At 42.8% G+C, this 17122-nt stretch overlaps 1 protein-coding gene across 1 annotated transcript in view; it reads left to right on the plus strand.

Moving 5' to 3' along the window:
• LOC122550681 (E3 ubiquitin-protein ligase SH3RF3-like) overlaps positions 1 to 17122 on the plus strand; it is a 372141-nt gene that overhangs the window by 351189 nt on the left and 3830 nt on the right. Inside the window, exon 9 of the mRNA XM_043691783.1 lies at positions 7570 to 7910. Coding sequence (XP_043547718.1) covers positions 7570 to 7910 — 341 coding nt within the window. The remainder of the gene's footprint in view (positions 1 to 7569; positions 7911 to 17122) is intronic.

Consider the following 17122-nt stretch of genomic DNA (forward strand, 5'->3'; position numbering starts at 1 on the left):
TTCTGTGTGGACATTGGCATTGGACACATACCAGCTCCTGGCACATTTCTGACCCACATTCAATATGGTTCTGCACTTCACTGCTGCACTTTGGAGTTCACTGGCACGTTTTATCATAATGCCACTGCCAGAGTCAGATAGATTGTACCAGGGTGAATCTCAGGGCTCCTTGCTTACTGTCTTCGCACTGACCCAATATGTAGCTATATTGGTGCTCCCAGCACCTCCACTTTGCCTGAACATTTTGTGCTTTGCCCCCTCAGCCATAACTGAAAGACTCAGTCTACTCCTGTCTTGCCATGGTTTTATTGCAGATACAAAGCCAGATAACAGTTTATCGTGGTTATCAGCAGTCATTAGTCTTTGTCAACCTCACGCCTTCACAATGTGCCAGTAGGACATGTTACAAAACACAGCACATACATCAACCAAATGGCCATGGCTCAATGTCTAAGGGGAGTAGTCTTCAGGCAGAATAAGGGAGACAGCATTCAGTCCTGGTACAGTAAGTAGGGCATTGTCTGATATCAGTCCAGTATCAGGGCTTGGTATGATCAGTTGGCCACTTGAATGTTCAGGGTTAGGGGTTCCATATCACTATTGTCCAGGAAGTAGACCACACCAATCCTGCAGGTCCAGTGCAACCCGTCTGTAGAATTATGTTGATTCATGGAGGAAATGGACAGAGATCATTCTGGGATCCTGTCACACATCAATCGAAGCAGTCTATCCAAGGTGCTCAGTAACATTGGGCCAAGGACAGTCCTAGGGGTCAACTCAATGAAAATCAATGGGGTTGTCAAGGACTACTGCTGCAGTAGGCAAGTTAGGGAAATCAGTTCTGTGGATTGGAGCCAATACGCGGGGATGCAGAAGGGATAATAATCGTGAAGGAGAGATATACTTTATATTAGTGGGGGAGATGCTAATGTGTTAGAAGGCATGGGTGATTGCAGGAGGAGTTTGTAAATGTTCAGAACCAACTTAGCATCAATGAAGGGATGGTGCAGCACAAATGGTTGGCGTGACTAAGCTGTCAGGCCAGGACTTAGCAATGATGTTGGGAAATGTAGTCATAATTCAAAGAGATGTGTAGGTATGTTTGGAAGCTCAGTATTGATGGGCTGAACAGGGAGTGCAAGGAAGAAAGAAACATAGAGGTTCAGGGTGGGGTAAGAGCTGCCTTGATTACCAGGCTGAGTGTGGTGCTAACCGCGATCTGCATTGCTATCCAACCTCTCAAAATGGAAAATAGAATTGGCAGAGTAAGTTTATTTTTAATCTGTCTGAGCATGCAGGCTGTACTTGTGAATGATGCAAAACCCTTCAAGGGGAAATTACATTTACATAGTTACACTTACACAATACAGGTTGATGTCGTCAGTAATCATAGTACCCTGCATGTAAAATACATGCAGTGTCCAACTGGATACAAATCCTATCCACAAGCAGCCTTGACTATGTAATTAGTCACTGCAGATTAGAAATAATGGACTCTGAAACACAAATAATCACCCTAACAATCTCACTTTTAGGCCACAATTCACAATGACATTCCAAATCTCGTATGCTGCGCAAGCTGTGAAGCTGATTTCCTCACGCCTTGAACTACATGTATTTGTCATCATGCGTTTATCTTCAATGCTGCCTTTCTGAGGTGATGTGGGAGTGGAAAGATGAGGTATTATTACTCATGTAACACTTACAATCCCCTACTTTATTTGCATGACTTGGTTTGTGCTGAATTCATTGAAATGAGGTCCCAACAACAGAGGTCCATGCAGAGATGCTGCCTGGCCCTCCTTGTCGGAATCCTCCATGTACCAGTGTATGTGAGGATTTGTAATTGATGTGACTGCTGTCTGCTAACATTACTAAAGACCTGTCTACTATTTGTGTACTCCTTGTGGGTTCATTGAAATTGGATCCAGCCCCGGGAGGGGGGTGGGGTGGAGGTAATGAAGGCATAGAGAAATTGAGGAGCAACAATTGCATGAGCAATCCAGGACCAGTCGACCATCCAGTGGCTGCTTAGCAGCCTCTAAGTGAATGGATTTCAGCAGAACATTCCCTCAGGATCTGCAGGAGGTACAGAAGGCCCAAAATCTATGCTGCCCAATGCCTTTTCCACCAGCTGAGTGAGTTTCAATGTCATGTCACACTGCGGATATCATAGAACTGTGCAAACTGCTGGAATGGCACCTGCAATCTGAAGGAGTGGGTGGTCATTTTATCCTGGGAATTCCTGAAGAAGGGCTCATGCCCGAAACATCGATTCTCCTGCTCCTTTGATGCTGCCTGACCTGCTGCGCTTTTCCAGCAACACATTTTCAGCTCTGATCTCCAGCATCTGCAGTCCTCACTTTCTCCTATCCTGGGGATGTCCAGGTGAAAGTTCTGCAAAACCTTTGACCAAATAGTTGCTTCCTTTGTGAGATCTTTCAATCCACAAATGTATCAAGGCCATTTGTAGTAGATCACAGTTCTTCCCCTGTTTCCCAGTGACAAGGTCAGTGCTGCAACTTGGGCTTTGCAAATGTAGCTGGCTTGCTGAGATGCAGGGTACTATAGACAGTGCGTACTTCACAATGAGAGCACTATATTACACAACTATCTTCATCAGTAGAAAAAGGTTCCATTCCATTAATGTGCAAGTCATATGTGATTGTCAGTACCACATTTTAGAAATCTGAGCAAGGCATTCTGGAAGCTGCTGTGATGCCTATCAGGTTGATAATTATCATATTCCTGCTTTGTTTCCAGGCCTTACCAGGGTCACTACTGGGACACTAAGATAAATGTAGTTGCTTAATTTTGAAAAGGCAAATCAGTGCAGGACTTATGGACTTAATGGTAAGGTCCTGGGGAGTGTTGCTGAACAAAGAGACCTTGGAGTGCAGGTTCATAATTCCTTGAAAGTGAACTCTCAGATAGATAAAATAGTGAAGAAAGCGTTTGCTATACTTTCCTTTTTCAGACCGAGCATTGAGTATAGGGGTTAGGAGGTCATGTTGCAGCTGTACAGGAGATTGGTTCAGCCGCTTTTGGAATATTGTGTGTAATTTTGATCTCCCTTCTGTTGGAAAGATGTTGTAAAAATTGAAAGAGTTCAGAAAAGACTTACAAGGATGTTGCCAGGGTTGGAAGATTTGAGCTATAGGGAGAAGCTGAATTGGCTGGGGCTGTTTTCCCTGAGCTTCGGGAGCTGAGGGGTGAATTTGTAGAGGTTTATAAAATCATGTGGGGCATGGATACACAAGGTCTTTTCCTTGGGGTGGGGGAGTCCAGAACTAGAGGGCATAGGTTTAGGGTGAGAGGGGAAAAATTTAAAAGGGATCAAAGGGACAACTTTATAACACAGATGGTGGTACGTGCATGGAATGAGCTGCCAGAGGAAGTGGTGGAGGCTAGTACAATTACAATATTTAAAAGGCATCTGCATGGGTATATGAATATTAAGAGTTTGGAGGGATATGGGCCAAGTGCTGGCAAATGAACTAGATTAGGCTGGAATATCTGGTCAGCATGGACGAGTTGGACCAAAGGGTCTGTTTCCATTCTCTACATCTCCATGATTCTATGACTAAAGACTACTCTCTGTAACCATGACTATGATGTATTATGCAAGCCCCTAACTGAGGCCATGCATAGCTTCAGTGCGGCCCATTCTTCACCACCATTCTTCTGGTGGAGCAGATGATAGGCCTAGTGCAGGTGAGGTTCCAGTCTTTGGATCAATCTGGGGAGGAGATTGGAGTTTATATTCTAATCCAGACAGAGTGTGCCACATAATCCTAGTATACTAAATTCTGCAGAACTGCAGCAGGCAAAGAGAGGAGGTGATGATGCTGTAGAGCTGGGAGAGCAGAGGCAGTCTTCCAAGGAGGAGAAAGAACATCACCTTCTGCACAGTAAAGTGATGCAACATCAGGCACTACAAGCTGGACAGGAGTTGATTGACACTCAGTTCCAGTAGCTGGGAGCTGGATGTGTTCATTGATCAGTGATCATGCATTAATGGTAAATTTGTTGCTGCTAATAAGGCAAAAGGTCCCTGTTTGTTGCCAGATGCAAATACTGCCTCATTGTGTTAGATTTTTTTCTTCTCTTATGCTATTGTTGAATAAAAGCAATCATTTTCAAACAACATTTGAAGACTTTCATAGTTCTACATTGAACAATGAGAAGATGTTAGGCTACAATGAGCATTGGGAAGAGTACCACTTCCTTAAACTAGGTTCTAGATGGGATGATACTAAAGATGTGTGGCTTGCTTCTTAAATAGCAATTCTTAAAAAGATTTATCAATGTGTGCTTTTATGTGCAATGAACCATGTCACCTAATGTGCCCTAAGAAGCATTTTACTTTGGTTCTCCTCCTATGTGCACTTCGAAAGACAGTTCCTGGCTAATAGCGGCTTGGTGTGTGGCTGGGCATTACAAATGGCACTGGTACCAGGAACGTCAGAAAGTTCCAGCAATGGTGAGAATTCCCATCTCTGGTGAGGGATAAGGGACCATTTACCAGGATGCTGCAGAGGCCTGGGTAATGTCGTGTGTTTTGGGAAATAGCATGAAAAATCTTGCTAGGGATCACGGAGAGGAACCATCCATGAAACTTGCCAAAATGGACAGTTAGGCTAGCAAAATTCAGCCCAATGTCATCATGCATGAAAAGGACATTTGAAACAGAATAATTTAATCCCCTGCTTTTTGTTTATTCATTCACAGTAAGGTCAACCTTAATAGCCCATTCCAAATAAGAGGTACAGTTAGTAAATTTGCAGATGACACCAAAATTGGGGGTGTAGTGGACAGCGAAGAGGGTTACCTCAGATTACAACAAGATCTGGACCAGATGGGCCAATGGGCTGAGAAGTGGCAGATGGAGTTTAATTCAGATAAATGCGAGGTGCTGCATTTTGGGAAAGCAAATCTTAGATACTTAATGGTAAGGTCCTAGGGAGTGTTGCTGAACAAAGAGACCTCAGAATGCAGGTTCATAGCTCCGTGAAAGTGGAGTCGCAGGTAGATAAGATAGTGAAGAAGGCGTTTGGTATGCTTTCCTTTATTGGTCAGAGTATTGAGTACAGGAATTGGGAGGTCATGTTGTGGCTGTACAGGACATTGGTTGGGCATGGACAGGTTGGACCGAAGGGTCTGTTTCCATGCTGTACATCTCTATGACTCTATAAATTGCCCAAAAGGTAGTTAAGAGTTCACTTTGTTGTGAATCTGGGGTCCTGTAAAAGCCAGATCAGGTAATGATGGCAGTTTCTTTCCCTAAAGGGCATTAGTGAACAAGATGGATTTTCCGACAATTGACATTGGATTTGTGGAAATCATTGAACAGCAGGGTGGCACTCTAGCCCAGTGGTTAGCACTGCTGCCTCAGAGCACCAGGAACCGGGTTCAGTTCCAGCCTTGGGCGACTGTCTGTATGGAGCCTGCATGCCCTCCCTGTGACTGCGTAGATTTCCTGTGAATACTTCAGTTTGCTCCCACAGTTCAAAGATGTGTAGGTTAGGTAAATTGGCCATGTTAAATTGCCCATAGTGCTCAGGAATGTGTAGGTTAGGAGGTTAGCCGTGGGAAATGCAGGGATGGGGGGGTGGGGTGGGCGTGGCGAGTCTGAGTTGGATGCTCTTCAGAGTCGACTTGTTGGACTGAATGACCTGTTTCCACACTGTAGGGATTCTAGTATTCTTTGGTGATGATTAGAATCTTCATTTCAATTTTTATCGAATTCAAATTCCATCTTCTACATTATCTGCTCTCTGGATTAATAGTCTAGCAATAATACAACAAGTCTACAACTTCAGCTGTACTCACAACTACAGCAATGTTCCTTCCAGGCTGGATCAGGTGATATTTGCAACATTTCCTAGTTCATTGAAACCATCATCTAAAGGTGTATTTCAACAAAGCTGAATACATGGCCTATTCTCTTCAAAATGAAGTGAGCACATCAGATTGCAATGATTTCAGGAGTTTCTGTGATGTAGAGTGTTATTGACTAGAACTCAACTTGCAGGCTCTACAGATGGCAAAGAGTATGGTGCTGGAAAAGCACAGCTGGTCAAGCAGCATCTGAGGAGCAGGAGAGTTGACATTTCGAGCATAAACTTTTAATCCGGAATTCTCAATGAACAGCTTATGCTTGAAATGTCGACTCTCCTCCTCCTCGGATGCTGCCTGACCAGCTGTGCTTTTCTAGCACCACATTGTTCGACTCTGATCTCCAGCATCTGCAGCCCTCATTTACTCCTAGGCACAACAAATGTGTCGTATATGAAAAGAATTATGCACACTCAACGTCCACCTGGTATGTAACTATAGGCTGTAGATACTTCTGAATCAGTCTGTTCAGAGATGATATGATGCACTTTTGGAGCAGGTGATTTGAACCTTGGCCTCCTGGACCAGAAAAAGGGACACTACCACTGTGCCACAAGAGCCTTTGAATTATAAGCTGTATATCACTTAGGTAAACTGACATCATTATGAACCAATCTGCTTTTGAACCACCATACTATCTGCTTTTGAACCACCAGACTAAAGCAGAGAGAGGGTCTACCAGGAAACAACATCTATTGCTGAGCACATAGTGCATAACTTCAGGGCACAATCCATACATGCACAATATCTATATAACAAAAATCCTTCTATCACCAAATGTGATTGAGCAGGCTAGTGGATTATTTAAATATGGACTACCCTGGAAGAGCCCTGGTGGACTTCACAGTTATATTTTGATACCACTGTCCTTTAGCAACTGCAATACATTATCAGTGTGACAATATAGTGCATCAATTTTGTCCCAGTTGCTAAGCTCTGCACTTTTAGATATTAAATTTTGGTTGAAATTATTAGGTCTGGTGTATACATGCAATCTTGCAGTCAGATGCAGGAATTAGAAAGTGTTCCAAACAATTTGCCTGAGCAACTGATATTAAACCTCGTTCTGTTGAAGTGTTTAGTTATAGCTGGATAGAAGAAAAAAAGATAAGCAAGTGATAATATCTGAATATAAGATGATAATATTTGTTTGTCTCCTAACTGTGAGCTATAAGCAGCTATTAACTCTTCCCATGGAACAGGTTTCAGATACATGAGCACAAGTGTTTGGTTAATAACATCAAGATATATATTCATAATTTTGATAATGCAAGATCCAAGTTGTACCTTACTGTTTTACATGTTTTCATGCATTTTACATCCAGGAAAGTAATTTATAAGTAACAGTTTGACATACCCAGGTTGAATAATGCCTATCTTTGTTACAGCTGGTTATATATTTAAGCTAGAATTAAACAGTTTAAGTGTATAATATACACAAAAGGCTACAAGAGTACTGATCACAATATTTGTTTTGATTGCATATTACTCCAAGTTCATGGTAGCAGAACAGCCATGTATGAAAAGACTGCTGTGGGATTTCAAACTGCCTAGAATTGAGTATAATTGACCAAACAGAAGTACAAATTCGCAAAGAGCAGGCTCAAAAATAAAACTGATATCTTGTCTTGGTTAGTTTAAAGAAACAAAATGGTACTTTTTAATTTGCAGAAAGAGAAGAAAAGTGGACTTTTAAAACTTCTGTCAGGAGCATCAGGAAAGAAGAAATCCCGCTCACCTCCATCTGTATCTCCAACTCACGATTCCCCACAGGCAGCAGCAGAGAATACTCTGCAAGGGGCCATGGGTCCTGAAGTTCCTCCAGTGTCAAGCCATGGCAGAGCTGGCTCTTGCCCTTTAGAAAGTGAGATGCAAGGCACTATGGGAATGGAGCCACTCCACAGGAAAACTGGCTCCTTAGATTCCAACTTTTCCATTTGTCCACCTACTCGGCAAATGTGCTCTTCCATGGTTGCAATCCGTCCAGATCTCAAACCACTTCCTTGTGAAAGGTAGGTGTACTATAGATTAAAACAACAGAAATATTATTGAATGTTCATCTGCCCTTAATGAAATAATATGTGTAGTGTGATGATTGTTATGTTATTATTTCTCCATTTATATGGAAAATTTATGTAAGAACATTGTTTAATCCTTTATAACCTTTCTCTGCTGCATTATTAATCACGTGTCATGTATGCAGATTCTTTCTTCAAAAACATATCTTATTATATTATATTTAAGAGTTTGAAAATTAAAAAGTTTACGCGGTCAATGAAGAGTTCAGGAGGGCATGTCAGGAGCAGCACCATGCCTACCAGAAAATAAGGATGGAATCTTCCCAGGCCCAGAAAGACATGAGCAATGGCGAGTCAGTTTGGAAAATATGGCAAGATTGGCAGAAATTAGATTCTCGACATGTAGAAAAGAAATCCAATCTGCAATCACATTTTGAATGACAAGACAGGAAGTACAAAGTTAAAAATCACACAACACCAGGTTATAGTCCAACAGGTTAATTTGGAAACAATCACCTGATGAAGAAGCAGCGCTCTGAAAGCTAATGCTTTCAAATAAACCTGTTGGACTATAACCTGGTGTTGTGTGATTTTTAACTTTGTACACCCCAGTCCAACACCAGCATCTCCAAATCAAGACAGGAAGTGGGTAGTGAACGGTCTATTTGCATGTATTTGCATGCCATTAGTAGCTAATCTTATCTCATTGATACTTTCCTATTCTCACCTGGGTGGGATAGAAATTAGATAGTGACTATTCCTGACATGAATACCTTAGCAGGTACCTGGCAACTCCAGCTCACCACTTCTCCAGAACTCGATCTTGGACAGTCATCCTCAAAATTGCCAGGTACATTCCATGGGCAATAGCAGGCGAAACCCCAAATCCATGGAGATTGGCATTCAATAAATAACATCCTCACCATGGTATATCTCCTACCCAATTACAATGTAGGTTTTCACTTCATTGCTACATATTGGAATACTTTGGCACCTTTCACTATAATGCTGCTGTCAGGACACTTTGTGGGCGGCACGGTGGCACAGTGGTTAGCACTGCTGCCTCACAGCACCAGAGACCCGGGTTCAATTCCCGCCTCAGGCGACTGACTGTGTGGAGTTTGCATGTTCTCCCCGTGTCTGCGTGGGTTTCCTCCGGGTGCTCCGGTTTCCTCTCACAGTCCAAAGATGTGCAGGTCAGGTGAATTGGCCATGCTAAATTGCCCGTAGTGTTAGGTAAGGGGTAAATGTAGGGGTATGGGTGGGTTGTGCTTTGGCGGGTCGGTGTGGACTTGTTGGGCCGAAGGGCCTGTTTCCACACTGTAAGTAATCTAATCTAATCTAATCTAAAGAGAGACAAGTATCCATCTCAGCAATCTGACCAGGGCCCCCACTTATTCTCCAGGCAATATCCGCATTATCTTAGCATTTCTGTCTTGCCTTGCCTTGTAGTGCAGAAACACCATTGTGTGAGCAATGGATATGGTGCTATATCACTGTCAGGCCTGCAACCTGACTGCACATACCTCAACCAAATGGTCACATCTCAAATTCTAAAGTGAGTCATTCTCAGCCAGGTCAAGAGAGACAGCATTCAGTCAGGTGGTACTGGTGCAGAAAGACAAGGGCAGATTTCAATATCAGTCCAGTGGCTTGGATACAGTCAGTTAGCTGCTTGGGTAGTCAGGATCTGTATCCCTATAGTCTGGGGAATGGGCCATGGCCAGTCCTGCTGGTCCAGCGCAATCAGGAATTTGCAGTAACTCCCCCAGGGAGCATTTGAGCAATCAGTCAGGGTTCAGCAGGGGCTCTATGTCCAAGGCAGTCAGAAAGATGGGCCATGGTCAATCCTGGGGGTCAGCTCATTGAAGGTTAAGGAGGGTAATCAGGGGCCGCTGCTGTGCTAGGGAAGTTAAAGTCAATTCTAGCATTGGAAGCAGCATGCTGGAATGCAGCAGGGATAATAATTGTGAAGAGGGACAACTCAGAACAGTTGATATGGCATTGAAGAACATGGGTTGCTGCTGTGGAGGAGGGCTATCAATCATCACGCAACCTTGACTTCCACATTGGGACAGTGCAGCATAATGGTTGGCATAACTAAGCTGTAGGCCTGGGGATCAGAGCATAACATTGAGAGATGAGGATGTAATTCGGAGAGGTTTGCAGAAACATGTGGAAGCTCAGTAGTGCTGAGCTTAATAAAGAAGTGTTTAGGAGTAGCCCTTGATTACCAGGCTGAGCCTGAGACTCACTTTTTCAAGTATGACCTGCACTGCCTTCCATTCTCACATGAATGACAAGCGCAATGGAAATGGAACATAGCTGCAACCATGTCCAAAGTGGACGGAGTAAGTGGTTGATTTTCTGTTTGAGCAGGTGGGCTGACCTTGTGAGCGACATGAGGCCTTTCAAGGGGCAATTGCATTACTCAGGCACTTACACAGTACAGATTGAAAACAGCAGTAATCATAGAAACCTGCATATAACCGTCCGACTGGGTGGGATACAAGTCCTAGTCACAAGCAATCATGACTGTATCATTGGTCATCACAGATTGATAATAGCCATTTCTGTGAAGCCACAATTTACAAATAGAAATTCCAAGATCTCATAGGTCATGGAACTGATTCCCTCTTACCTTGAACTGTGAGTATTGACCCACCTGCTCTTATATGCGTTGCTGCTTTTCTTGAGTGATGAGCTGGGGAGGGATTGGGATGGCAAAGTATCAGGAATCACTTACTGTAATGTATTATCATGACATGACTTATGCTGCATTCATCGAAATGAGGTTCTCCATGTCAAAGATCCATGAGAGACACTCCCGTGTTGGAGTTTTCTATGTTTGACTGCATCAAAGACTTTGCTAAACCATCATTTGTGAATGAAGCAAAAGCTAATCTCTCACATCTTTAAGAACCACTTCTGTTTCTGATATTCCTCACCTGAGTTCATTTGAATCTTAACCAATGGATTATGGCAGGAGTCAATGTTGTTGTGGCCACAGTGGAACAAACTTGCTGAGAAATTGAGGAGGAACAGATGTGTAAGCAAGCCTAGGACCAGTAGGAACTTCCAGAGGCTTCTGAGTGGCCTTCACTTGAAAAGATTACTGCCTAAGCTCCTCTCAGGATGCAGATTTCAGCCCAAAGTCTATCATTCTCAGTGCCATTTCCCCCAGTGTTGTTGCAGACTGGTAATTCTCTGCAATACTACCACAGAACACTACCACCCACTGGAGTTGCACCTGCAACCGGAAAGGGTGGGTAGCCATCTTATTCCAGCAGTTGTCAAGGTGATAACTGCACCAAATCCTTGAGCAACTGGCTGCTTCCAAGGTTCCACTACAGACCTATGTGGGACCTCTCAATCCTGAACCCACAAATATATCAAAGCTGTTATTAATACAATTTGTGCTGAGTCCTGGCGCTTCATGTTGTCTTCCTGTGACCAGCTCAGGGCTGTCACCTGGGCAATAGGCTTTGCTAACAAATTTAGCATCTTCCAGGGACAAGGTGCTATAGACTTTACACATTTTCTGTTGAAACATATCAAAATGCAGCAGTCTTCATCAACAGAAGAGGCTTCATTCCATTCATGTGCAAGTCATTTGCGATTATCAGTACCACATTTTAAAAGTCTACACCAGTTACCCTGGGAGTTGCCAAAGTGCCCATATCCTTGAGAAGTCTTTTTGTTTAATTTCAAGGGCTGGATGTCTCACAAGGATGGTTATTGGAGACAAGGGTTACCTCAGCAACCATGGCAGCTGACTCCATTACACACCCTCCTGACTGAAGTGGAGTCAATAGAATGTGACATGTTCTTGCACTAGGACCAATGTGGAACAGACAGTAGGCTGTGGACGATGAGATTCTAATGCTTGGATTGATCTATGGCGACCTTGCAGTATACAGAGTGTGTCACATAATGCTAGCATGCTGGAGCAAGCAGAGAGGGGATGTGGTGAACAAGGAGAAACACTGCAAGAGAAAAATCACCTTCATCATGACAACCAGTTCAGCGTCAGACACAACAAGCCAGACAGGACTTGATAGATACTGGCTTCCAAAAGTTGTTAGCTGGGTGCAGTGATCATTCACTGATTGCAAGTTTGTTGTCTGGCCAGAATATCACCATTCCTTTAGTGTCGCTGGGTCAAAATCTTGGAACTTCCTCCCTAATGCATTGTGGATCTACCTATACCAAATAGATTGCAGCAGTCCAAGAAAGCAGCTCACCACCACCTTATTAAGAGCAATTAGGGATGGATAACAAATGCTGGCCCAGTCAGCAATGTCCATGTCCCATAAGTGTATATAAAACCTTCTTGAAAGTCACACTTTGCCAATTTCAGTCCAAGATATCAACCCAGTGAAGGCAAAACACAAGATCGTTTACATAACAAGCAGCAGAAGCAGCATGCAGTAGAGAGGCTGAAACAATCCCACCACCTATTAATCAGATCTAAGCTCTGCAGAGATCCAGTCACATTCAGTTGTGTATGGTGATGCAAGTCAAACAAACAGGAGATAGAGGCCTCATAACTATCCCCATCTTCAACAGTAGGGGAGCCCAGCACATCAGTACAGAAGATAAGGCTAAAATCAGCTAATTCAATTTACTCCATGTGATATTAAGAAACAGCTGAAGACACTTGATATGCAAATGTTGACAATGATCCAGCAGTACTGCTGAAGACCTGTCCTTCATACCTAGCCACAGCTGCTGCCAAGCTGTTCCAATACAGTTATAACAATGCCATCAGAAAAATATAAAAAATAAATAACAATGCCATCAACCCACCTATGTGGATAAATGTCTGGTATGTCCTTTCATTAAAAAAAAGGACAAATCTAACCTGGTCAATTACCATACTGTCAGTCTGTTCTCAATCATCAACAACAGTGATGGAATGGGTCATTGACACCACACTATCAAGCAGTACTTGCAAGGGAAGCATCTGCGCATTGACGCTCAGTTCAGGTTCTGCCAGTGACATTTGGTTCTTGACCTCATTCCACCCTTTGTCAGAACGTGAACAAAAGAGCGGAACCCCAGAAGTGAGGTGCAAGTGACTAATCTTGACATGAGCAAAAACAGAATTTGCTGGAGAAACCCAGTAGGACTGGCAGCAGAAGTCTCTAGCCATGATGTCAGTAGACTGTAATGTTAAGTAACACCCTCTCATATGGTAAAGCATGGGACACTGAAACTGAAATCTCCTTTTCGAAAGAAGTCCACATAAGTATCAAAACTCAATTAAGACTTATATTAAAGCACTTTGTCTTGAAGGTAAATGTATTCTGAATTGTAATAACTTTTATTTCCCCTTGTGGATTGCTTATATGGGTCCCATTTCCTATATGTTCAAAAGAAACAAAACACTCTGTATTGTCTTGGTAGTAGTCCTAAAGCACTCCATACTGCATTTCAGATGTCATGATTGTCCTTTGTTTTGTGATTAGAAATGCACAGATTGAATTGGTTAAAATAAGGTCTTATTAGGGAAGTTACTTGACCTGCTGTACCTCTGCTGCTAATATCACGGCACATTTTCCCATTTGTCTGAAGTTACATTATCCATTGTCTCCTTTGAATTATTATGATAAGCAGTTATCTCAATTGCTGCCATTACTTTCCAATTACACTCAAGTTACAAAGGGCGACCCAGCAGAAATGCTATCAGGAAGTAGTTAATTATGTAGACTAGTGGAATGAGGTCAGCATGGTAGCATATTGACTCCAGTAATAATTGCATTGCACTGCCTCAGAAGGTAACCAGACTTTAGTCCTCATGTACTTAATTTGTGTAATTGTTCATATCTGGCTGGTGCCTCATTAGAATAAGAACAGTGTTGTAAGATGTCTGATAATATGATACTAGCTTCCACTGCTGCCCCTTCAAATGAATTCCAGGCTTTGTTCTCAGTTCACCAAGGGGCTAACAATTGATTTCACCATTGACAGTGAAGCATGATCGATTCACCGCTTTAGGGACCCTGATGTATCATTTGCAAATGTAACTTCAAGAGAACAGGTCAATAACATGAGATGTATTACCTCAAATGAAATGGAACAGTCACAGCTGGGAGGAAATGGATCAGCTCATTTTTTTTAACAATGCCTCCATATTTATTAAACCTATAGAATGCTGCAGCTGGTGAAGTGAAAGGGATTGTTCACTATGCCATTGATTCATGTTGACAGTATCCTTAGGACATTCATAGTTGTCATTTTTATAGAATCTATCCTGAGGGAATTTGTTCAGTGTGAGTAAGATGTGATAGCCAAGGCACGTTAATATCTCCTGTAAGACATCATATCTTCTATCCTTTCATATTATTCTCTTAAATAAGGGAAGAACAAGACGTGCCTAAAACAGTGACCTGGCCAAAGGTTGATTATTGTTCTTGCATCTCATGATTTTATAATGTTACATAATGCCCGTGGAACACAAGACAGATATTTGTACACACCACCTGAACCTCTTCTCCATTGAAGTTGAATTTGACCGTCTGTTGTTTGGCAGTAAAGTGGTTCTGTTATTTTCCAACAATTTCCAGAGAATCCGAGTGTAGCATTCTTCACTGACACCTCGGTTATCTCACTTAGCCAAACAGTTTTGGAAAAAAACATTTAGGCTAATGTGTTAAATTGTGTGAGTACAGCACAAGTGTATCAAATCAAACAGCACAGAGTTGTTAGTTCAATTTTCTCAAATCACAGAGCACTCAACCTTGGCTATGCTGTATGGGGAAGAGTTGCGGAGAAAGTCAGAAAGCTTCTATCACAATTAGGGTTCCTGAAATGACCAGGAGTTTCCTGCTAATTGGAACTGACCCAAGCTGCAGACACTTATGTGTAGACCAAGGTCCCAGAGGAACCTTCCACATCCATCAGAGCTTTACCTGCACTTCCACACGTTACTGTATCTGCTGCTCCCTATGTGGTCTCCTCTACATTAGGGAGACAGGATGCCTATATACAGAGTGCTTCAGAGAACATCTCTGGGGCACCCGCACCAATCAACCCCACCACCCCGTGGCCAAACACTTCAACTTCCCCCTCCCACTCCGCCAAGGACGTGCATGTCCTGGGCCTTCTCCATCGCCACACCCTAACTACCAGTCACCTGGAGGAAGAACGCCTCATCTTCCACCTTGGGACCCTCCAACCACACGGCATCAATGTAGATTTCACCAGTTTCCTAATTTCCCCTCCCCCCCCCCCCTTATCCCAGGTCCAACCTTCCAACTTGGCACTGCCCTCATGATCTGTCCTACCTGTGGATCTTCCTTCCCACTTATCCGTTCCAACCTCCTCTCTGACCTATCACCATTATCCCCACCTCCATCTTCCTATCACACTCTCAGCTATCTTCCTCACAGCCCCACCCCCCTCCCATTTATCTCTCTACCCTTTGACTCACAAGCCTCATTTCTGATGAAGGGCTCTTGCCCAAAATATTAATTCTCCTGCTCATCCAATGCTGCCTGACCTGACGTGCTTTTCCAGCATCTCACTCTCAACTTATGTGTAGTAATTGTGTGGGAGGCTAAGGGGTGACCTTTCAGAGGTTTATAAAATCATGAGGGGCATGGATAAGGTGAATAGTCAAGGTCTTTTACCCAGGTAGTGGAGCCCAAAACTAGAGAGCATAGATTTAATGTGAGAGGGGAAAGATTTAAAAGGGACCTAACGGGCAGCTTTTTCATGCAGTGGGTGGAGCATGTATGGAGAGAGCTGCCAGAGGAAGTGGTAGAGGCTGGTACAGTTACAGCATTTAAAAGACATTTGGACAGGTACATAGATAGGAACAGTTTGGAGGGATATGGGTCTAACAAATACGACTAGTTCAGTTTAGGAAACCTGGTCGGCATGAACGAGTTAGGCCAAAGGGTCTGTTTCCTTGCTGTATGACTCAAGAATCATAATTAGTTATGAATGATTAGTCTGGTATCAATAATCAGAAGGAGGTTAAAGGATTTAATTTTAAACAGAATAATTTCTCAATGTTTACTTGGAACTGATGGTCACTGATTTAGAAAAATCTAAAGGACAGGTTCTAATTGTCATTCCCAAAATGAAATTGGACAAGCACCTGAAAGAAGACAACTTGTAGGACTGAGGGGAAAGTGCTGAGGAATGAAACTAGTTAAATTGCTTTTGCAGAAATCCACCATAAAGACGACAGGAGAATTGACCTCCTTCTACGCTATAACTTAGTATGCTGTAATTCCTGGATTCTGCGATGACAACAGTGGTAGATAAATAAGCTTCCCTCATTTAATTAATCTATAAGCAAATTTGAACACAAATTTGAACACAAACACAGTCAAGGAAGTCAATATAAAAGGAACAAAAAAGTTGTTATAGAATTATGTTTTTCAACCTTCAGGCTTTCAGTAGCATCAGTTGATTAATCATTTCCATATCTTGTAGAGAACTAGCACAGAGAAAAGGCCATAATAACAGTAGGGGTCAAGAAGAGATGATGAATTCATAATATTCAAGTGTTATGTGTACACGGTCGAAAAGTGTGGCACTGGAAAAGCACAGCCGGTAAGGTAGCATCTAAGCAGCTGGAGAATTGACATTCCAAGCATAAGCCTTTCATCAGGAATGTGGGAGAGTCTTGTTGAAGGGCTTATGCCCAAAACATTGATTCTCCTGCTCCTCGGAAGCTGCCTGACCTGCTGTGCTTTTCCAGCGCCACACTTTTCGACTCTGATCTCCAGCATCCACAGATCTTACTTTCTCCTCTTCCCAGTATTGTGTACACACCTGATTATAGTAACATTGTGGTTAAATAACCTAGTCAGTAGCCCGTGTTTATTATTACTGGTAGCCTAGAGTTATGAAATGTTCCTTTAAGATTTTCCTTTTCATGGGGAAGCAGAAGCTTCTGTTTGGTTTAATGTTCTGGCCTGAATTCTCCTTCCCTATCCTCCTTCCTACCCTCCCCAAACCTTGACAACTTAAAGCTAATTATTGCAAAAGTACTGAACCTGGCTTTTTAAAATTTTATTCACGCTTTCCACCCCTCACCCACCTTCTCTAATCACATGTTTGAAATCCTGATTTCACATTAATGCCCACAGCCCATTCTATCGCACATACACCAGAATGTATAGCTTCCCATGGTAAGTGGATCTCCTGCATGGCTATTACACCGAATGCCAACAAATGGTGACATGAGA

This window comes from Chiloscyllium plagiosum, chromosome 6 (genome assembly GCF_004010195.1).
Source record: "Chiloscyllium plagiosum isolate BGI_BamShark_2017 chromosome 6, ASM401019v2, whole genome shotgun sequence".
Taxonomy (NCBI): domain Eukaryota; kingdom Metazoa; phylum Chordata; class Chondrichthyes; order Orectolobiformes; family Hemiscylliidae; genus Chiloscyllium; species Chiloscyllium plagiosum.